This window comes from Primulina eburnea, chromosome 3 (genome assembly GCF_022965805.1).
Source record: "Primulina eburnea isolate SZY01 chromosome 3, ASM2296580v1, whole genome shotgun sequence".
In the NCBI taxonomy this organism is placed as follows: domain Eukaryota; kingdom Viridiplantae; phylum Streptophyta; class Magnoliopsida; order Lamiales; family Gesneriaceae; genus Primulina; species Primulina eburnea.
In genome coordinates this window covers 4,163,555-4,186,486 of record NC_133103.1, presented here as the reverse complement: position 1 = coordinate 4,186,486, position 22,932 = coordinate 4,163,555, and the positions used below count along the sequence as shown (strand labels likewise).

General features: G+C 36.9%; 3 protein-coding genes across 4 annotated transcripts; 2 read left to right on the top strand and 1 right to left on the bottom strand.

Annotated features, from left to right (window-relative positions):
- Positions 1-5,268: 5,268 nt before the first annotated feature.
- Positions 5,269-6,910, bottom strand: LOC140828660 (protein VAPYRIN-like). Its single transcript, XM_073191591.1, has one exon. The coding sequence runs from the start codon at positions 6,850-6,852 to the stop codon at positions 5,269-5,271; it is 1,584 nt and encodes a 527-aa protein (XP_073047692.1). The 5' UTR covers positions 6,853-6,910.
- Positions 6,911-14,838: 7,928 nt separating this feature from the next.
- LOC140828040 (uncharacterized) lies at positions 14,839-18,287 on the top strand. The gene is made up of 10 exons (XM_073191010.1): positions 14,839-15,007; positions 15,203-15,434; positions 15,575-15,676; positions 15,803-15,972; positions 16,201-16,334; positions 16,443-16,620; positions 16,826-17,387; positions 17,494-17,606; positions 17,698-17,941; positions 18,016-18,287. The coding sequence occupies exons 1-10, from the start codon at positions 14,940-14,942 to the stop codon at positions 18,229-18,231; spliced, it is 2,019 nt and encodes a 672-aa protein (XP_073047111.1). The 5' UTR covers positions 14,839-14,939; the 3' UTR covers positions 18,232-18,287.
- A 2,776-nt stretch (positions 18,288-21,063) lies between these two features.
- LOC140828039 (plant cysteine oxidase 2-like) lies at positions 21,064-22,711 on the top strand. 2 transcript variants are annotated; one of them, XR_012117101.1, is made up of 5 exons: positions 21,064-21,359; positions 21,475-21,596; positions 21,759-21,912; positions 22,226-22,493; positions 22,578-22,711. XR_012117101.1 is itself a non-coding variant. In XM_073191009.1 (5 exons), the coding sequence occupies exons 1-4, from the start codon at positions 21,137-21,139 to the stop codon at positions 22,435-22,437; spliced, it is 711 nt and encodes a 236-aa protein (XP_073047110.1). In that variant the 5' UTR covers positions 21,064-21,136; the 3' UTR covers positions 22,438-22,478; positions 22,578-22,702. The 2 variants fall into 2 exon arrangements, 1 of the variants encoding a protein (XP_073047110.1); XM_073191009.1 differs by having other exon boundaries at positions 22,226-22,478; positions 22,578-22,702.
- The last annotated feature ends 221 nt before the right edge of the window (positions 22,712-22,932 follow it).

The following is a 22,932-nucleotide window of genomic DNA, read 5'->3' as shown; positions in this document are numbered from 1 at the left end:
ACTATTTTGGAAATTGAATAGATTTATTGCTTTTAATATGCATTTAGGGCCCATAATTGAATCCTATAGGTCAGCTGTCAACGTAATTCAATAATTTCTTCAACTTTTTGGATATTATACAAAAGTATCGTCAATCAAACATTCCACGTGTTTAATTTAATATAAAGAATGAATCCAATAAAAAAAAATCGTAATTCATGAAAACAAATTTTTATGTATTCGATATCTCATATCTTCCTACGTTTGGGTTCGAACCCGATCTCTATATCAATCGTTTGTTTGTTTGTTTTTTTTTTTTGAGCTGATTTTAAAATAACGACAATTGTTTAAAAAGAAAATAGAGCATTCTATCGTGAAATATAATAAAAAATATATTTTATTTTATCTTATAAATCAGTATAGTGATATTCATATGAACTGGAAAAAAAATATGCACCATTTATCAATAGGTTTTAAGGTGATTTTCTTCAATAAAAAAATTATAAATAATTTTTAAAACTTTTCAATTTCAAAAAATAAAATAATTATTACGTAACTAAGTAGCGTACGACCACAAAGCTAGCAACACATCTATTCTATAAAATAAAATAATGTTTTATTTAAGTGAGGATTGAAAAATGGATAAATTGCGGATTAGCGGTGTGCCTCCTTCGTGGACTATTTTCAAATATTGGCCCCACTGATTTTATCACGATTATATGAATATCAAGAACGTGAAAGTGACCATACATATATACAGATATATTTTATAAAATTTTAATATATTTAATTTCATAAAATTATTCTTATATACAAGTATGTTTATAAATTTTTAAACCTATGTTAAGGCTGCGTTTGGTTTGAAGAATAAAATAAACTAATGATTAGTAAGTAAATGATAAAGAAAATGATTGTTGTAGGAATGTAATATATGGTGTTATGTTTGATATGATTTTTATGTGTAGGATAATTTTGAATTTTTTGATGAAAGGACAAAATTGTCCTTTCTTCTTTTTTTTTCCTTCTTCCACTCCGGCGGCGGCAACGGCGGTGACGTTCCAGCAACGTCGGTGCGGCCAGCAGTCGGCCGGAAGTTATCGGTCGACGGCGTCGGCTGGTTCTCGGCGGCTGCCTGCGGCAATCGACCGGCAGTCGGCGGCGGTTGTCGGCCGGCGGCGGTCGGTGGTGGCGGTGGTGGCGGGAAGTGGTGGTAAGTTTGGATATAGGAGGAGGGTAAAATTGGAAAAATAGGAAGGATTAAGAGCTAATAAATAATTTTAGAGGGTGATGAAGTATTATTTTAACGCACCTAATATAACTTATCATTCATAGGAGGTATTGATTTGGTTAAATAATCATGCGTACCAAATGAGGGATAAAGTGGGTTAAAGAAAATAAACCCACCTTATCACCCCTACCAAACTCTCCCTAATATGTCAATCAGTCTCCACATTTTTTTAATATATGTATTCAAATCAAATGTATGAATTTTGAGTTCTAATCAAAATTAAGATGCATGTTAACTACAACCACATATAATAATCGAACATAATTTTATATAATAATTAACTAAAAAAATTAAATTTTACTTATTAAAAATAATTTATTATTTTCTATTTATAATTCAATAAAATATTATATATAATTTTTTTGTGTGGTGTAATAAATATTTATTAAAATTTTAATAAATATGATTTTAAATTTCGTGAGAATTCGTGATCAAATGTTATATCTCACATTAATATGAATTGCTAATTTTCACACAGTGTAAAAAAAGAATGTTAATGTTAATTTTAAAAAATTATACTAATCAAAATCATGTTGACAATATAATCGAATTCATACATGATTAATATGTAATTGGTCACCAAACCAAATATATTTCTTTTATTTTATGGAGTCATCGTGGACCTAATCGATTGTCTAACAACATCAAATCAAGATTCTTAAGATAACGGGTACACGTTGTTCATTAAATAAACTTGATCGCCGGAGATTGCAAAATTGGACAAATTTGTAATATTTTAAATTTTTAATTAAAGAAATCCAGTTAAGGAGTACAATAAGACAAATGATTAATTTTTTTTTAGTATTGATTTGGATTTGTAGTTGATCTTAATTAAAAGAGCATCAGATTTTTAGTGTCGGTGGAAATCCATACGTGGGATTCGACCTTTAGTAGCCGTTGAGGATTTGGACTTTTTTGCTCACCAATTGTATTTGATACCCTATTTGAGAAGGTTCGACATACTTGTGGGACAATGCCCCAACATGATCTGAGTCATTGATTTTAAAAAAATTGCATTTGATCTTTTCATGGAGACAGTGTTCCACAAGATAGGGTGAACTTGATCAAGCTTTACCTCATAGTTTGAGCTTGTTCGGCGAGCTCGATCTCAATCTCGGAGAATTTTAGTCACGGAATTATTTGTAGGCATATAACATAAAATAAAATTAATATTTATATAATTGTTATATATCATATACAAATATCCTTATTCATTTTGTATTCAAAAACCAATAAAACACCCATAAACACGAATTGTCTAGCTATATTTTTATTTAATTTATTGAAATTAAGCAGTAAACACGTTGCATTTTTTATAATATAATAATAATTAAATACTGACGTATGCGCACCTTTTATAAGTCAAATAAATTAAAGAAATGGGATGAGTTTCACGCTATCGTATAAAATTTCCAAGTTAAGGGTATTTAATGCTCACATTCCCTGCTTTGATAATTTTTAATTAGGTGTCAGCGGATGAAATCGATTCGATTCGATTAACATCCAAGTTAAGGCTAATTACTACTCACATGCCCTGCTTTGAAATTGTTAATTAGGTGTTAGCGAATCGAATCAAATCGAATCGAATATAGAGATTCATGGAAACAGGTCGAAAACATAAATCTATTAAATTAACAAGAAGAATACGTACGTTCTTGGGTAATTGTTAACACTAATAGCATGACATCTGATTGTTTTACCAATTTTTTTTATTAACGGTACAATTTTAATTTTTTAAATTATACATCAGTTCATATACCATGTTTCGATTGCTCTGTCAAGCATAATCAATTATTACGCATCTTTAATTCATATCCTAATAATTACATTCATCGCAGTCAATATGAATCGGACTCATTAGTTTGGTTCTGATATTAATTGTAGGAACGCGTGTTATCTGATTTACTAAAAACTATAGTTAGTGGTAACAATGAAACTCTAATATTTTAAATTGTACAACAGCTCAACCGTCACATTTCAATTGCACTATCAAATAAATTCAATTATTGCACCACAACACTAATATCACTATTAAGACAATGATTGCGTATAAAATAATATAATGTATTTAGTATTATATATTACATATAAATAATAATATATTTTTATATTTCAAATAATAAGTTTAGTTATGATTTTGATATATAAATAATTTTCAAATATTTGATTTTATTATGGTTTTTTACATATAAAATAATATATAAACACATTGAAAATGTTATTTATCAGATCCACTTGACATTTGAATTATGTGCCTCAAACCATCCTTTCATTCTCAATTTGCTACAATAATTTCTTTTACTCAAAGATTAATACTCCCAAATGATTGGATTCGACCGATCTAAATAGGCAGCAGAAATTTGTACAATGATCGAAATGGGAAAAATTTTAAATACAAAAAATTGAATTCATCATACACTTGGAACAATTATCTAAATATTTTTATATATAAAAGAATTTTTTTAAAAAATAATAATAAAATGTGATTATTTATTTGCAAATAACATCATCGTATATGTGATGCGTGTATACAATATAATATATTTAGTATTTTATGTTACACATAAATATAATTTTTTTTAATTTTCAAATAATTGGTTTAATTATGATTTTACGTACAACTTTTTTGTATATGTTATCACTATCACACACATATAAAAAAAAATTTAAATATCTAGTATTTGTAAAAAGGAATACAACAATATACAGTTGATCATGACTAAAAACATGGTTCTTAAAAATATGATACAATCAAATGAAATTGATTTCATTGGAATTTAAAGGAACTATTGTATCAAAAATAGTCAAATACATTTTTGAAATAATCACTTTATGACCTGGATTATTTTCAATAAGAATAATTCATTTCAAATCATGGTTTTCGAGCATTGTCATAATCAATTTAAAGTAATTGCATAATTCATGTAATGATGTGTGTTTTGCAGCAACATAAATGAAGTACCAACCTTCAAATTTAACTCGTGATTTGGCACTCCAGAACATTTTAATCTAGTTAAGAATTTTGGATAATTCCATTTACGGATTGAACAAAATCAAATAATCGTCACCTATATATCAAATATGGTCAAGTGCTAGATATGTACTATCAACTATTATTGCAATAAGATCATTGAAACTGTCTTTCATCCCTGATATTAGCAATTCCAATCTGAATATTGAATGATCGAATGTTCTCATGAAAGTGTTCTATAAATCTTGTATGACAAAATCAATAAGTTTTGTAGGACGTCTACTAAATTCTCTATTTTGTCTTGACACCATTTTTTCAATTACATCTAAAAAAGGAATTCAAAAACTCACAAGTAAACCAAAAGATAGAAAATATGATCGATCAACAGAACACGAAATAATTTAACAAAAAGTTATGTCTCATCAATGAAATCAGTGTTTTTCAAATCTATAAATGACTTGAATTCGTACATCATCATCAGAAAAATATCATCGAAAATACCACAATGAATTTTCATTATAAAATTGATTTTATATTTATTTGTTGATATCTTGTATTTCATTATATTTTCAGCAACAATGACGTTTTAATTTAAAGAAAAGATTTCATATTCAGATTTGAATAATGAAAAGTAATTAGAATAGACATAAATCAAATATTTAAAAATATATTTTTTCAATATCTTAGTCTTTAAAGCTCGGTGATAGATGTGAGTTTCAACATGTTTAATATCTATATGAAGTATTGAATTAAAATATAACAAAATAATTGAATATTTTTGGAATTGAATCAAAAGAAAATAATAACCGTGACATATATAAAGATGATATTAAAAAAAAAAAAAGCATATCCAAATATTCCAAGAATTTATAAGCTTGAAAAATATGTTGCTTCTACCCGTTTAAAGACTTGACAAAGACTAACTTCAAATTTTACTACAAACACCAAGTCACACACACACACACAGATATATATATATATATATATATATATATATATATATATATATGTACATTCAATTCGCTTCTATTCAAACCACAGCCAACGGCTCCGACGGATCAAAGCTTCGACGATGAATTCCAACATTGCTGTTAATCTTCTTCTTATTCATCAACCTGATATTCATCTCTCCGCTGCCATTTCCCTCAACTAAGGGCACAAAACTCTGTGTAACCCCGGTTTTCAAAATCTTTATAATCCGCGAATGATTCAACTTCACCGCAATTTGCAACGCAGTCACACCCTTGTTTGTTCTAGCATCAACATCAGCTCTTTTTCTAACAAGCAATTCAATCACATCACAGTGGCCTGACTCCACAGCGCAATGCAATGCCGAATACCCATCTTCATCTTTGCTGTTGATATCGATTCCTTCTTCGATCAAGGCCCGTGCCACTTCAGTTCGGCCCTTAAACGCCGCCCTATGAAGGGCTGTCCACGAGTTTTGATCACGCCCATCAATACACGCGCCATCCTCTAGCAAACGGTTGATCGTCCTAAGCTCTCCTTTCCGAGCAGCCGCACATAATTTGTCTCCTAAACGAAGGGCGTCGAATAGCTTTGTGTTCCCGTTTTCGGCTGCAAGATCATACGGCGTCTTGCCTTTCTTGTTTCTTACATCTTTGTTGGCTCCTTTATAGAGTAGAAGTTTCACCATTTGCTCATCACCTAAACTCGAGGCAAGGTGCAATGGGGTATCCCCGAAAGCATTTTTTGTGTCGGCTTTGGCCGAGTTGGCTAACAAAAGTCGCACGGTATCCCATCTCTGCAGGCCCACTGCTATGTGCAACGCCGAGTTTCCGTCTTTAGTAAATGCATTCACATCAGCACCTTTCAGTAAAAGATGGTTTAAAACCTCAGTATGACCATTTCCAGATGCTAAGTGAATCGGTCCGAAATTGGAAAATTTCGATCTTTCTGTGCTAGTTTTGTGGGCTAAAAGTAGCTCAACTATCAATGCTTCCCCCAAGGAGGCAGCGGCCTCAACCGGGCTCGATCCCGATTTCCCACACGCCTCGGTATCAGCCTGGAATTCGAGCAACAACTGGACTAAATCAGGCCTACTCCGAGCAATAGCCAAGTGTAGCAACGATTTGCCATCAGAATTAACAGAATCAGCTGCTCTCCATTCAGGATCACTATTTTCAAGAACTTCTCTCATCTCATTCATGCAACCTTTGGCCACCAAACAAGCTAGAATCGAGGAGCCAACGAACATGATCTTGATTCCAATATCAGAATACACCTGTTTCTTCTTAGTAGTGAACCATTCACTTGGTACTGAATCGCGGGTAGCTGATAGATTCTTGAAAGCTGCACAGGGAGTCACCACACTCTGCAATACAAAAGAATCATCGCTATGCGGGAAACTTTCTGGAAGTCGAGAATTTTGTGGGAGGTGGTAAGTTATTTCTATGGTGAATGTGGATAGAGGTGGTATAATTCCCGAGTTTGGGACGATTGTGTATCGAGTTTTATCAACCGGTTGGAGCCGAAACGCGACTGGCATTGTGTGCATAACATTGCGCAAAGTGGTCGAACCACAACACCTTTCCCCTGGTTCAATTCTGATTGTCACCATGTTTGATGGCTCTAGGCTAATGAGCCTATCCATCTTCCGACTTAGACAAGGTTTCCAGATTATCTGCTCAATTTTCTTTCTACTAAAGGGGAGGGGTTGGATGTAATGGGATTTATAGTCAGATTTCCTTATCTGGCATGTACGTCACTCGATCAAATACATATTTACAATGTGATAAAAAAACAATTGGAATGCCACGTAATTTATATGCTATGTCAGAAGATGTAAGGAAATGTAGCCGGCTCGATTGATGAGGCATATTGGCCACTTGGCGATGTTAAAATTAATGAAGACTGGTTCTGTCTGATGTCCGACTGGTGCTTCATTCGATTTACTGGTGCTACTTCTTCAAGTCATTTTCATGGCTTCGCAGTTTTAAGTTTTGCATTTATCAGAATGATTAAAAGAAGTTAGACAATGTCTTATAACACATCTTATACGAAAATTTCAAATTTAAAACGAGATTTCAAGTTCTACGCTCAATTGTAACAATCGGCAATTGTATCCTCAAACTGAAATAAAGAAAGAAATTCTTATTGAGCAAAAAAAGAACAAATTCTCGTATGAACAAGTTTTTTTTAAAAAATAAATATAATTATTGAAGTTATGACCATGACATATGGAAGACTCGGCCGAATTTAGATTCCCACAAATCCGACTCTACAAGCTAAAATGTTATTCTAAATATTATACAAGTATATTCATATTTTCTTCTTCTTCGTTTTATAGACCCAGAAATTAAATATTCTTACTGAGAAGTTATGCATAAAACACACATACATATGTAAACACTAAAAAATGATATATTCGATTTTAGAGTACCCAATTTCGTGATAATTTCTTATATGTATGCATAAAAAGATTTGACAGAGGCTTTCAAGAGTTTTAGCATTTCAATTTTCGCAAGAGATTAATTTATAATATATTCAACATAATAAACTGAGTATATCAAAACATTATTTGAACAATATTCGAAATTCACTTGCCAAGAGATAAATTAATCCATCATTTCATATTTTACCAGAATTATTTTCTCAACTTATTACTAACATTAATAAATTTATGTATATATAAAAATTCATTCAACCACGTTTTTATAAAAACCAAAAGAAAAGGGTAAAAAGCGTTAATTGTCAGTTGCGACAGCTTTGATTAAATCTGGCACAAAAACTCATTCAAAGGCTTGACTGAAGCAACTCAGTCTAGATTATGGGAAAGCACTTTTGGCTCTACTTGTTTAGAATTTATATGAAATCCAGTAAGATAGAGCTGGATTTGAAAAGGAGATGTCAGAGTGATACTCACGGAAAATTTAGGATCCTATTTCAGTAAGTGTCACTAGTATAGACGTAGGTTGTGAAATTATCCTGAGCCTAAAATCACAAATAAGATCGTTAGAAGGGGCCAGGAGGGTGTCCTAGCGTAACCCCTCCGACGTCTCAAGTCAGCGACTGAGGATATACGGGCATAGGCTAGAGATAGTGGGCTCATCTATAGGATATCACATACAATACATACATATTATATATTAACTATTAAGTCGGATTTAGGAAAACCCAACTGGAAAATTAAATGAATCCTTTCAAATAGATATTGGAAATAAATATTTATAATCATATATATGTGTGTGTACATATACATAAAATAAAAGAAAATACACACTGATACTCACGGAAAATCTAGGGTCCGATCCCAACGAGCGTCACTAGTTCAGACGTGGGCTTTAAGATGACCCTGAGCCTGAAATCAAGAAGAAGACCGTTAAGAGGGGGCCAGGAGGGTGTCCTGGCGTGGCCCCTCCGACGCTCAAGTCAGTGACTGAGGATATATGGGGGGAGCAGCTAAGGGCGCTGCTGAAAACAATATAGTGAATTCTTAATCATACGTTCAAACCTGGTATTTATAGGAGTATACATGGGCTTGTCATGGGCCATTCACCTGTGGGCCTTAGAGATGGGCCGAGATTTTGGACCGGATCTTGATGGGTTCATCCCTGGTGATACTCACGAGAAATCTAGGGTCCGATCCAAACGAGCGTCACTAGTTCAGACGTGGGCTTTAAGATGACCCTGAGCCTGAAATCAAGAAAAAGACCGTTAAGAGGGGGCCAGGAGGGTGTCCTGGCGTAGCCCCTCCGACGCTCAAGTCAGTGACTGAGGATATATGGGGGGAGCAGCTAAGGCCGCTGCTGAAAACAATATAGTGAATCCTTAATCATACGCTCAAACCTGGTATTTATAGGAGTATACATGGGCTTGTCATGGGCCATTCACCTGTGGGCCTTAGAGATGGGCCGAGATTTTGGACCGGATCTTGATGGGTTCATCCCTGGGGTATCACCAGTCTCCCCCTCCCGAGTCGAACTGAATCAAAGGTTCAAAGTTCGATTAGTTGTGATGTCCTCGGATTACTGGGTGAAAGTTGTGCGTTTTTTCTTCCAGCCGTCCGTTAGTCTCCAAAAATTTGAAAACAAATCACATCGCAATCCAGCTCTCCCCCACCCATGCCTCACCTGCGCGTTAAACCTAGTGTCGTCTCACAATCACCTCGCCGTTACCTTCGCGCGCAGCCCTAACCGCCCCGAAGCCACCGCCCTAGCCTCGCCCGAGCCACCGCCCTGCGCGAGCCCTTGCCCACTCGCCCGAATACATCCTTGCACACGCCTCGCCCCACGTGAGCCCTCACCTGCTCGCCCGAACGCACCCCCGCCCTGCGCCATCGCCACGCTCAAGCCCTCACCTAACGCCCTGCATGCTCGCCTCGTTCAAGCCACCTCCACGCTCGCCATTGTCTTGCGCGCTCTCGCCCAGCGCTCGAGCGCCTCGCCCTACACTCCAGTCGTCGCTGCGCCCAAGCCCTCGCCCAGCGCCCTGAATGCTCGTCCATCGCCCAACGTCCCTGCCCAGCCTCGCCATACATCCTCGCCCTCGCCACGCCTCCTCGCCCCACGCACAGATGCTCGCCCTTTGCCTTACGCGCCCTCGCCCAGTGCTCGAGCTCCTCGTCCCTGCCTCGCCCTACACTCCTGCTGTCGCCGCACCCAAGCCCTCGCCCAACGCCCTGAACGCTCGCCCATCGCCCAACGTCCCTGCCCAACCTCGCCATACCTCTTCGCCCTCGCCACGCCTCCTCGCCCCACGCACACACGCTCGCCCCTTGCCTTCCGCGCCCTCGCCCAGCCACTTGCAGCTCGCCCCTCGCCAATGTAAGAGCTCGCTCTCGCCTGCTCGCCCTTCATCCGCCAGCTCGCCCCGACGCCCAAACATGCCCTCGCCCAAGCACGCCACTTGCGAATGATAGTCTAATTTCTGAAAAATTTATGGGGGCGTTGCCCCCACACCCCCGTAAACTCTGCTCCCCATAAACACCTTTCGTTATCGACTAACCAAATAAATTTTTCTCCTCCCAAACTCTGCTCCTCTGCTAGGCGATGTCTTAGCAGGAAAATTTAATTCTCCTCATCCACTCTGCTCCTTTGCTAGGCGATGCCTTAGCAGGAAAATAACATTTTTCTCCTCCCAAACTCTGCTCCTCTGCTAGGTGATGCCTTAGCAGGAAAATAGAAATTCAACCTCATCACCATCTAACTCCTCTGCTAGGTGATATCTTAGCAGGAAAATACAAATTTAACACCTCCACCCTCTAACTCCTCTGCTAAGCCGGGCCCTAGCAGGAAAATAAAAACTCAACACCTCCACCCTCTAACTCCTTTGCTAAGCCGGGCCCTAGCAGGAAAATAAAAATCAACACCATCACCCTCTAACTCCTCTACTAGGTCATACCTTAGCAGGAAAATAAAAATCAACCACCTCTTCCCTCTAACTCCTCTGCTAGCTGATACCTTAGCAGGAAAATAGAAATCAACACCAGCACCCTCTAACTCCTCTGCTAGGTCATACCTTAGCAGAAAATAAAGATTCAACATCTCCCCACCCCCTAACTCCTCTGCTAGGTGATACCTTAGCAGGAAAATAAAAATTCACAACCTTCATCCTCTAACTCCTCTGCTAAGTCGGGCCTTAGCAGGTAAATAAAGATTCGACACTTCCACAATCTAACTCCTCTACTAGGCGATGCCTTAGCAGGAAAATAAAAATTCACCACCCCCATCCTCTAACTCCTCTGCTAAGCCGGACCTTAGCAGGTAAATAAAGATTCGACACCTCCACTCTCTAATTCCTCTACTAGGCCGGGCCTTAGCAGGTAAATAAAGATTCGACACCTCCACACTCTAACTCCTCTACTAGGCGATGCCTTAGCAGGAAAATAAAAATTCACCACCCCCATCCTCTAACTCCTCTGCTAAGCCAGACCTTAGCAGGTAAATAAAGATTCGACACTTCCACACTCTAATTCCTCTACTAGGCGATGCCTTAGCAGAAAAATAAAAATTCACCACCCCCATCCTCTAACTCCTCTGCTAAGCCGGGCCTTAGCAGGTAAATAAAATTCTACACCCCCCGCCACCTCTGCTCCTCTGCTAGGCGATGCCTTAACAGGAAAATAAAATTCAACACCCCCCGCCACCTCTGCTCCTCTGTTAGGCGATGCCTTAACAGGAAAATAAAAATTCATCATCTCCACCCTCTAACTCCTCCGCTAAGCCGGGCCTTAGCAGGAAAATAAAAATTCATCATCTCCACCCTCTAACTCCTCCGCTAAGCCGGGCTTTAGCAGGAAATTTAATTATTTTCTCCTTCCCTCTCGTAATACAACAACATTCATGAACTGAAAAGAGGAACCTGATTTTATTGAATATCAACTGATAACGTAAGACAAATTCAGTAACGAAATACATAAAAAATGAAGTAAAGATATTCTCTAAGGTGGTAAGCGTTCTCAGGCCTCTTTTAGAGCTTTACCCAGCGTTTCCATCAGTAGCACCCCCCGAGATCATATGAATCATTCCTCTCGTAGGGTGGTTATCCTCATTCATTCCCCCCCTCGGTTCGACGGGTCCCTGAGGAACATCTTGACCTTGACCTTCCCCTCTCTGCTCCCCGACCCTCTGATTTATCCATGGAGGGCCTTGACCACGTCTAGGAGACGAGCGAGACCTCTGTCGACTCCTGGATGAGGATCCTTCTCGTCTATCCCGCGAAGGCAATCTAGCACTGCTCTTAGCCCTTCGCGACTTCTCCCAGCTCTCCTCGGGCTCCCTCACCTCCGTCACCTCGTCACGACTCCTAACCAGAGGAACATGTGATGAGAATTGTCTTCTGTCCCTAGCTTTAATCTCCTCTCTTTCCCCTGCGCCCCTCTTCCTTCCTCCTCTCTCCGCTCCCTCAACTCCACTCCTCCCAGGTCGCTGCTCCATTCTCTTATGCCGCTGGGCATCTTCAAGATTTATATATTTCTCAGCTCGAGCCAACAGATCATCATAGCTCGACGGAGGCTTCTTGACCAGCGACTTGAAAAACTCCCCTCCTCTAAGTCCCTGGGTAAAGGCACTTATCATGATGTCAGGAGTGACCGCTGGTATTTCCAACGCTACGCTGTTGAAGCGCTGGACAAACTCCCGTAAAGTTTCACCCTCTTGCTGTTTCATTACAAACAAACTCAAGTAGTTTTTTTGGTGCCTTTTGCTACTAGCGAATCGGTGCAAGAAAGCAGCTGAGAAATCCTCAAAAGAGCGTATGGAGTTGGGCGGCAAGGAATTAACCCATTGCTGGGCTGACCTCACCAAAGTGCCCATAAACACTCTGCACTTGACTCCATCTGAATACTGATGCAACAGAGCTGTGTTCTCAAACCTCCCCAAGTGTTCTTCGGGGTCCGTATGCTTATCATATTCTCCAACGTTTGACTGTCGGAAATTTGGAGGAAGCCCCTCTTCCAAAATGGCGAGGGAAAAAGAACTTCCTTTCTTGGGGGCTGCATCTCTGTTTCTCAATTGCTGCCTCAGCATCCGTATTTCCCTCCACATCTCTTCCATCTCCGGATTCTCCTCACTTGGGCGGGTCGCGTCTCCTCTACCCTACTCTGACTTCCCTCCACATTCTCCTCTCGCTCTTGGCGAGCGGTCTGATCTTCTGCAAACATAGACTCTTGATTCCTCTTCATGGCCTCATCCACTATCCGGGTGATAAATTGACCCAACTGTTCTAGGGTCAAGTTCCCCACATTCTCATTGGGACGGGGTTGCTCGACCCTTGTCTCGTGAAGGGGCTGCTCGGTTCTTGTCTCTTGACGAGGTTGTTCCTGTCTCGTCTCAAGATGCGGTTGTTCCTGTATTGTCTCAGCACGAGATGGTTCAGGTCCTCTCCGAGGACGTGATGATGCTGAGGTAGCTCTTCCACTCCCTCTCTTACCTACCATATCTACGTCTTAACTCAAACTTCCCACAGACGGCGCCAAGTGATACTCACGGGAAATCTAGGGTCCGATCCCAACGAGCGTCACTAGTTCAGACGTGGGCTTTAAGATGACCCTGAGCCTGAAATCAAGAAAAAGACCGTTAAGAGGGGGCCAGGAAGGTGTCCTGGCGTAGCCCCTCCGACGCTCAAGTCAGTGACTGAGGATATATGGGGGGAGCAGCTAAGGGCGCTGCTGAAAACAATATAGTGAATTCTTAATCATACGCTCAAACCTGGTATTTATAGGAGTATACATGGGCTTGTCATGGGCCATTCACCTGTGGGCCTTAGAGATGGGCCGAGATTTTGGACCGGATCTTGATGGGTTCATCCCTGGGGTATCACACACATATGCTTGTATAATTTTGATATGTTATCCACTAACGTGTTCATTTCTATACTCACTAATAAACTGATACTCTTTTGTCGAATTTGATAAATTATATCAAATTGTATATCCAATAGTTCTCATTGTAAATGTTTGGAGATGTGTTACGGAATAATGAGGCGGAATAAATTATATCAAATTGTATATCCAATAGTCCACAAAGATAATGAGGCGGAATAAGAAGCCCAAAAAAGAAGGCCCAAAGTTTACCGAGTTTACCAAAATAGGCCCAAAGTGCACACGGGGGAGAGAAGAAACAGTTATGGCTATGGAGGAATAAAAGAAGGGGAAAAGGCGTGATTTTGGTTAAAAATAAGGCGGTAGTTGGAGATTTTGCCTGGATTATATATCAGATAAATATCACATTTCGGTCTAAAATTACTGGTAATTTTTTAAGATACACTGACAGAGGAAGAACATCTAGTGCTGCACTTGAGGAAGGTTTTCGAAGTTGTCCAAACTCATTATAGTCTGTAGCAAACAAAAAAAATGTAGTTTTGGGCAGAAATATAGGTGGAATATCTAGGGAATATTGTGTTTATTAAGGGAGTAGAGGTAAGGGTGTCGGTGTGGTGTAATGGCCGAGGCCCATGTCGGTGAAAGGAGTGAGATTATTTTTGAGATTAACAGCAGGATTATGGGAAGGTTGCCAAACCACTCGTCCAACAAGTGCAACGAGCATTTTTATTTACTTTACTATTATATATTGATTTCCTTTAATTTTTGTATTTATGACAAAACCTAGGTAAAAAAAAAAAAATCAAAGAAAAGCGTTTCTTATAACAAAACCTAATATAATCATAATGTTTTTTTTTTTCTCAAGTAACTCTTGTTTTATCATAGTAATTCTCATTATATTCTTCTTTTTCTTAAAATAGAATACGACAACTTAGTAAATCGATCACTCTTTTGTCATATAATAGCTCTATAATTTATTTACTCATATTTTATATATTTAAAATAAAATACTTTAATATATTTCTTAAATGGATTGTGTTTAGGTCGAGTCTTATACTCGGATCCAACCGTTGTTTGGATAGAAAAAATGGAAATATGTTACCGAATTGATACCCATTTAAATTACTCTATATAAAAACCAAAATACAAACACATATAACTAAAATTCATATATTTAATAATACTAAATTCAGTTCACAAGCACGAAAAATATAAAGAGGAAAATCGGCCTTCAATTACCAGAGCAGCGTTTTGCATGGCGAGCACGTGTCCCGATACATGAGCAAACACAGGCATTTGGATCCATACCGCTTCACCCTTTCCTTCGTTCTTACCCAAAATTCATCAGAACCCAGAAGATAACATTTTTCAACTACGAAAATCACTCGGCCTACCAGAGCTAGGCTACTGATTCAAACATGGAGAAGAAGACGAAGAAGAAGCATCTTTCCTCTATTGCCAACGATGTCATCCAGCGATGTGCCCTGTAAATCTCTCTTTCACCACCGTAATTTGTTTTTTTTTTTTTTGCAAATGTATCGAAATCTTTGCACGAATTGGTTAGTATAGATACATTCTTAATTAGGTTGTATATATTTATACATGATATTGAAATGATTTTTCACCGAGAAATTATACGGGATGGTAGAAGATTCTTCGACTGAAGCGTGATTTGTTTCAGGACGCTCGATACTTTGGTTTGTACACTGGTGGAAGATTTTGAGAGAGATCAATGGAAGCCAGAAATGGGGGCATATTCAAGGAAGTTAATTGAATTTTGCTGCTCGAAAGCGCTTACTGTCGTGTGTGGTTCTATAGATGAAAAGATCATCGACGGTTCCATAAGCCGCTTCACTTTTGATATGATGCTTGCTTGGGAGATTCCAAGTTCAGCAGAAGAAGAATCTTATACCGTGAGTTTCTTTACACGATTTGCCTTCGCTGCAATAATGAGAAAAACATATGTATTAAAACAATATGGTTTCCTAGTTCAGCTTCACTGTAGATATGATCTGATATGCGTGATTCATGCAAGTGTTTATTGAGTTTTCAGGAATGTGTGGCAAAAGAGAGAGAGGAGAAGAAGGTTCCTACAGTCGCCGAACAAGTTCAAGATGATATCCCTCTTTTCTATTCCGATCTCATGCCACTCCTTGTAAGTGAGTTGTGGTGTCATACGAGGTCGAAAAATTCCAGTTTTCAAGCATAATATTCTTTATTGGATGAGCATGTGGATCATATTATCTCGAAAGTTGGATGTTTTCTTTTTATTGGTTGGTAGGTCGACTCCGAGCCAAGCGCCGGAGAAGATGCATTTGTGTGGTTGGGGACACTTGTTCCTTTATTGGCCGACGTGATCAATGGGAGATTTACATTCGAAACGCTGACGGCAACTACAGGAAATCGACTTCACTTTCCGGCTTATGACAAATTTCTACGGGAAATTCACAAGTAAAATATCCCAACCCGTCACTCCTGTTTTAGTAGCATTTTAAATAAAGTTGTTTTAGACTTGGGAATTTGAACGAGCGAGGGGAGAGTTGATGTCTCTTCGGGGGAAGGACCTGCAATTTTGAGAATTATATAAGATTTGAAAATTATGAAATGATGGGTGGCCATATTTATTTCCGCAGGGCAGCCTGTAAACTCATTTATTATATTTTCTTGATTTTTTGTTAGATGCATAAAGCATCTGCAGAAGCAAGATATTCCGAAAGGGGTAGAGCTAGTAGATGATGAATTTATACTTCATGTTGAAGGAACCGCTAGCTCACAGAGAGTCGTGCGTCATATTGGGGGATCAAGTTGGCCAGGTGAGTGTTTTTGTCTTCTTACTTTTACGAAATATTTATATGCATAAATTGTAATATACCTTAGGTTATCTCTGCACTAGTTAACGAAAATTCTGGGATGTTTTCTAGGAAGGCTGACGCTGACAAACTATGCCCTTTACTTTGAGGCATCTGGTGTCATATCTTATGATGATGCACTGAAACTTGACCTTTCAAAAGATATCGGGCAGAATGTGATATCTTCGGCTACCGGTCCGTGGGGTTCTCCTATTTTCGACAAAGCCGTAGTATATGAATCTCTGGATTTGTGAGTCATGATAAGATTACAACATTCTATGCTGATTCCTTACATATGTCATACCCCTAGGGTTACGGGTGGTATAGCCAATTTTTAACACAAAACCTTATTTTCTTTTTCAAGGATAATTAATGTTTCATCAGAATCAAGTCTTGTATTGTTGGATCAGTTATTCAGGCGTGTTTATTAAATTCTTCTTCTATCAATGTGTTAGGCAAGAGGGTGTTGTCTTAGAGTTTCCGGAGATGACAAGCTCAACTAGACGTGAGCACTGGCTTACTCTCGTAAAAGAGGTGATACTACTGCATCGTTTTCTCAAAAAGTTCCAGCTCGAATCGCCACTTGAAGCATGGGAGATGCATGCGAGGACAATATTAGGAATTATACGGCTTCATGCAGCTAGAGAAATGCTAAGGATTTCGCCTCCAGTACCCAATCGTTTTTTAATATTTACCTTGCTTGATGAGGTGCCCAAGGGAGATTACGTACTAGACGAGCTTGCCGACAGTTTGAAAAAGGTTACTAGCGGACATCCATGCAGTGCTAGCTCGATTCTGAGAAATTTGAACACTTCCCGCACGCCAATTCCTCTGATTCCTTGTGCCGGGACGCCACAAGTCGATGAGGTTAGTGAAATTGTTCGGCCTGAAAATCTATCATCGTTGGAGAGTGCAGTACACCAAGCGAGAGAGGAGGCGAAAGAAGTTGAAATGGCGAAAGCTACTACAGAAGGGCTAAAAGAGGATGGAATCAGCGAAAGTGCCCAAGTTCTTATTGTAAGCTTGAAACATGTTATGCGAGTTAATGTTCAAAAATTCATGGTTGTAGATACCTCATATTGTTCTTTCATTATATTTGATATCGAATAATTTTGACGTATAGGGGCTGCTTAAACCGGTTAAAAGTGTACTCCCGTGGGCTCGAGAAGTTATTTCATGGGAAAGGCCTGCAACAACTTGGATAGTCGTAATTACGACAATTATAATTGTCTACAAGTTAGTTAGGTTTTATATAAATAGGTGACCTGATTCTTGGTGTCTTATGTATATATGTGATATTTAAACTATGACTTGTATTGAAATGTAGAGAGTGGGTTGGCAAGGCAATATCAGCTTTCTTGTTGTGGGCGGTCGCGAAGATGGTGTGGACTAGACGTTGGGGGATCCCAGAGAAGCAGGACAAAATCGTTATCCGCACTGGATCCGATCAGACAACAATGGAGAGCATAGTATCAGCTCAACATGGTTTAAGAAGTTTGCATGAAATGATGCAGCAAGTAAACATAGCATTGTTGAAAATTTGGTCAGTGTTGGTCTCAAGAACTCCAAAGGTACGATCGAAAGATGAATATGATTTTGATTAGCCTTGTTTTATTCCTATTGTATATGTTTTGGTTTATTGCAGCATACAAACACTGTGATGATCGTTATGACCGGATCGGCCCTTCTACTAGCCGTCGTTCCCATCAAATATATCTTGATGACGGTCGTGTTGCATGGCTTTACGGTGAACTCGAAATTTGGGAAGCATTTTCAGAACGAACAAGGGAATCGGCGTTTGAGAGAGTGGTGGGATTCAATCCCCGTCATTCCAATAGAAGTTGTGGACAAGGATAAATAAGTAGTGCAATACCAACGAGTAGAAAGGGTAAACGTGGTATGTTGCCTTTTTAATGACTCTACAGACATATAGTTTTATGACGTATAATATAATATAATCTACACTGAAAAATGATATCAACAGTACCTTTGAACTAGAATATATAATATTAATGAAAAAAAATAACAAATGTAATTTCTAATTCTCTGATTTGTCAAACTTGTGTTTTAGTTTCTAATCTTGGTTTTTATTGATTTTCAGTTTTAGGTAAAAACTTGTGTGAGACGGTCTCACGGGTCAAATTTTGTGAGACGGATCTTTATTTGGGTAATCCATGAAATAGTATTGCTTTTTATGCTAAGAGTACTACTTTTTATTGTGAATATGGGTAGGGTTGATCCGTCTCACAGATTGAGATCCGTGAGACGGTCTCACATGAGACCTACTCTCAGTTTTATGTCAGTTTTGTAATTTTGGTTTTTTGTTGGTTTTCAGTTTAACTACATTGTCTGTCGTCGTCATGTGAAATACATCAATATTTTTTTGACATCAATATTTTTCGATATCACCGGAGAAGGTGACGTTATGTCAAATATATCAATATTTTTCTATATCACTGGAAATTTTTAGCTGTAGAACTGAATCGATTTCTTGTGTTTTGGAAAAAACTTTGAGATGAATGTTGAATTAGGATTAAAAATAAAACAAAGAATGAAATTACTATTAAACTCAATTTTGATAAGTTAAAGAGTATAAAATCAATAACATGATAATTTAAATGATTAAATGGATTTTTTACTCACTAATAAAGCAATATATCTAATATTAAGAGTGAAATTTAATAATTAACTACTATATGTTTTCATGGAAATTGGAAAGTAAGAAACATAAAAACTGCCTACAAAAAATTCATAGATATTTATATTCATGGTTTACTTAGGTTTTTAAATCTAAATTCTACGAAAATATTTTTAATATTTTAGAAGCAGATTTATTTTGGTTTTTAAATCTAAATTTAACAAAAGTATTAAATATTTTATATTAAAAAATATTTTAGCCTTAGCTTTATATAATAACAAATAACCAGTATTGCGAACATACTTTTCATGTGCTACGACCAAAATTATATTATTTGAATAAAATATAAATAAAAATGTTTTGCGAGTTGCGCCTAAGTAAAATGGGAGCACGAGAACCACTATTTTTTTTATAAAGACAATGTTTTCTTGATTAGATATGTTTTAATTCCTTTAAAATGTATTATTTAATTTTTACGAAATGTTATATTATCTCACATAACTATTTTATGTGACGGATCTCGATTCGACTCAATTCATGAAAATTTAACTTTTTATGTCGAAATTATTATTTTTTATTATAATTATTGATCAAGTTAACTCGTCTTACGGATTAAAAATTCGTAAAATCATCTCACAAAAAAATTATTTTTTAGTTTTATATTAAATAAATTATCTTCGTCGAAATCTTGTAATTGGCTTGAAGGCTGAATGGTGCTCGTAAAATTCAATTAAGTTAAAAATGACTTTGAATTTATGGTCACATTTAAAAGTGGTTTGATTTGATTTTGTTTTCATTCTCTCCAGTTAATATTAATTCCCTGTTTGTATCGAAAACAATCATTAGATTATCCGGTTCTGTCTCTTAAATCGCGAAAGGGAAAGTAGATTATGGAAAAACGTATTTATTGAGTACTATTGTTCTCTCCGACAAAGATATATCCAATGTTATAATTCTTTTAAATGTTCACAAATTTACTTTAAATTTCATTATTTTTTAATTAAATATTCAGTTATCAGGTCTTGGTCGAGTTCTGTAAATATATATTTAAATATTAAAAGGGGCTTTTTAATATATGCTCGAGTTTATATACAATTTGAATTTCCCTGTGATTTTGGAAATGGGAAAAGAAAATACAAAAGAAATAATAGTCGTGGCCGGCAACACTTTCTTTATCAAAACCAAAAACAGTGGACACCTCCCAAAATGGCAGTTTTGCGTAAACTTGGGGGCAGAGAATAATACTGCTTCCTGTTTATAACAACCAAAATAGTCTGTCAATATCAAGTTTCAATTACTTGAGATTAATATTTTATTATTTAGATATGTGAAAAATACTTACTCGGTGAATATCAATGAATCTCACGTATCAATTTTATGAAAATAATATTTTATTTGGATATTAAAAAAAATATTATTTTTATTATAAATATGAGTAAAGTTAAGACATATATGTTAATATTTATAATATTAAAAATAATTAATAAATAAATGCTTTTCTTCAAACCAAAGTACAATAAATATACATTACTCAACTAACGAATTTTTGACTCTTTTTATATATGATAAAAGGAACGATGTATACTTTTTGGGAAAACTGAAAAGAACTGAAATCAGATAAAATAAAGTATTCTTTTTTCGGTTTGTGGATGGAAGGATCTAAACAATACGTGAAAACCAAAACCGAACCACCTATATATTTTATGATTTAATTAAAAAAAAAAGAATTGAAAATCGATCCGAACCAAAACAAATCCAATTTTTTTAATTGTTTTACGATATAATTATCATTATCTCATCATTTTCGAATAAATTCAATCAGAAAAAAACATTTAAACGTAAAAAAATGGAGAAAAAAAAAAAAGGAATGTTTCCAACTTGTACGAAAATGGATGACCATCCCATATTTTAAAGTTTTCGACTCCCTAAACTAGTTTTAGCATGGAACCAGCCGCAATAGCCCCTGGTTTTCGTCCCGCATATATATTTCTTCCCACATCTTGCACACTTTATCCTCATACCATCCACCGTAAGTTCTTTTTCACTTTTCACACCCATTACAAACAACATATATAAACAAGTAAACAGCCCTTCAAACTTCAATTTTCGAGACTTTCTTTTCTTGACGATGACACTAGAAGCTCTGGGTTTCGTACAGGGGAAGATTAGGAGATTTGACGATAAGGCCGTTGAGAAGAAGAGAACACGTAAAAGGATTCGAATGGAGAGACCTCTGCAGGTCGCTTCGGTTGCTCGCCTGCAGAGGTTGTATGATACATGTCTACAAGTTTTTCAGGGAATTGGGACTGTTCCTTCTCCTGTACATGTGAAGAAGTTGTCCAATATTCTTGGTAAGGATCCACATCTTGTATTATTTTTATATATGGTATTTTGAGAAATAATTGATCTTTTTGAAGTTACACAAGATTTTTAGAAATTCCTGAATCATGTGATCATATGTCCTAGATTCTATGAAGCCTGAAGATGTCGGGCTTCGTGAAGATGCGGAGTTCTTCAAAACCAAGAATTCTGTCCAACGGAATAAAGGAGTCACTTATGCAACCATCCATAGATGTCAAAATTTCTCGGTTAGGCTTTTCTTTGAAAATTATAATTGGAGATATTTTTTAAAAATCTTTGAAAAAAACATATTTAATGAATATAATTATGCATATTTTATACTCGAATATTAATATTTCAAAATTGAAATTTACGAGTGTTTTAAATTGATTAGTTTATCCTTTGTGCAGCTGTGCATTTTGTTCCTTCCCCCAGCAGCTGTAATACCTCTGCACAATCACCCCGAGATGACGGTTTTCAGCAAGATTTTGTTGGGAACCATGGCCATTAAAGCTTATGATTGGGCTGATCCCTTCAATGTCTACCCAGCGTCGTCTTCTAAAAGTAATCAATCATCTCTGAAATTAATATTCTTATTCAATGCAACTTAATCCTGCCATCTTCGATTAAAATTTATTTTGGCTCTTTAGAGAAGTTGACTGTAAACTTTAAATTTCCCATCACTTGTTTATATTATTCTATGTTAATTAGAGTGAATTTCAAGTTCACACAATAATATTATCATCTGAAACTAAATTTACTTTGTCTTACTAATATGTAAATAAGTATTGTGTTATATTTTATTATAAACAATGAAATTATAATTGAAATCCATGGATTTCAAATCATGTCCTGTTAATGTCTGATGAATTCGCAGCAAGACGACTAGCCAAGCTTAAGGCCAACACTATATTCACGGCACCATGTGACACTTCTGTGCTGTATCCTACATCCGGAGGAAACATACATGAATTCAGAGCCATAACACCATGTGTTGTTCTAGATGTACTTGGACCGCCCTATTCGAAAGACGACGGGCGCGACTGTTCCTACTATAAAGATACTCCGTGCACTGTTTTATCATGGTGAGCGAACAACCGTGTCAATGCTGCCTTGGAAGAGACACCTACGTACTATATATACATGTATAGCTCAAATCACTATCTAATGTTTAATTTAAAAGATTTAAGTTACACGTTCGACTGAAGTATAGGTATATATATACACAGATGGAGAAGAACTCGCAAAGGATAAAAAAGATGGAAGAGGTTACGGATGGCTCGAGGAAATCGAGAATCCCAAAGAATCGGAGATGGATGTGATTGAATATAAGGGTCCTAAAATCAAGATCCCCATTAATTCTTAATCGTTCCTTTTTTATTTTTTCTTGATCTACTTAATTTCTATAACTAAATCATTCTCTATACAGATAGTAAGAAAGTTCTTACGCGAATATTACTCCCAACATTTTTGTATTAGCTCTATGCGGATATTACTCCAACATTTGATTGTCGTCTCATTCTCGTTTCTCTTGTAAATACGCATATTTCGACTTATTGGTTATGTTTAGAGTACTCAAGTCAG

Bases quoted from the DNA above. Each gene is read 5' to 3' on its own strand.
- LOC140828660 (XM_073191591.1), bottom strand. From the start codon at position 6,852: ATGGATAGGCTCATTAGCCTAGAGCCATCAAACATGGTGACAATCAGA.
- LOC140828040 (XM_073191010.1), top strand. From the start codon at position 14,940: ATGGAGAAGAAGACGAAGAAGAAGCATCTTTCCTCTATTGCCAACGAT. The intron at 15,008-15,202 runs GTAAATCTCTCT...GATTTGTTTCAG, and splicing joins GTCATCCAGCGATGTGCCCT to GACGCTCGATACTTTGGTTT. The intron at 16,621-16,825 runs GTGAGTCATGAT...TCAATGTGTTAG, and splicing joins GTATATGAATCTCTGGATTT to GCAAGAGGGTGTTGTCTTAG.
- LOC140828039 (XM_073191009.1), top strand. From the start codon at position 21,137: ATGACACTAGAAGCTCTGGGTTTCGTACAGGGGAAGATTAGGAGATTT. The intron at 21,360-21,474 runs GTAAGGATCCAC...CATATGTCCTAG, and splicing joins GAAGTTGTCCAATATTCTTG to ATTCTATGAAGCCTGAAGAT. The intron at 21,913-22,225 runs GTAATCAATCAT...ATGAATTCGCAG, and splicing joins CCCAGCGTCGTCTTCTAAAA to CAAGACGACTAGCCAAGCTT.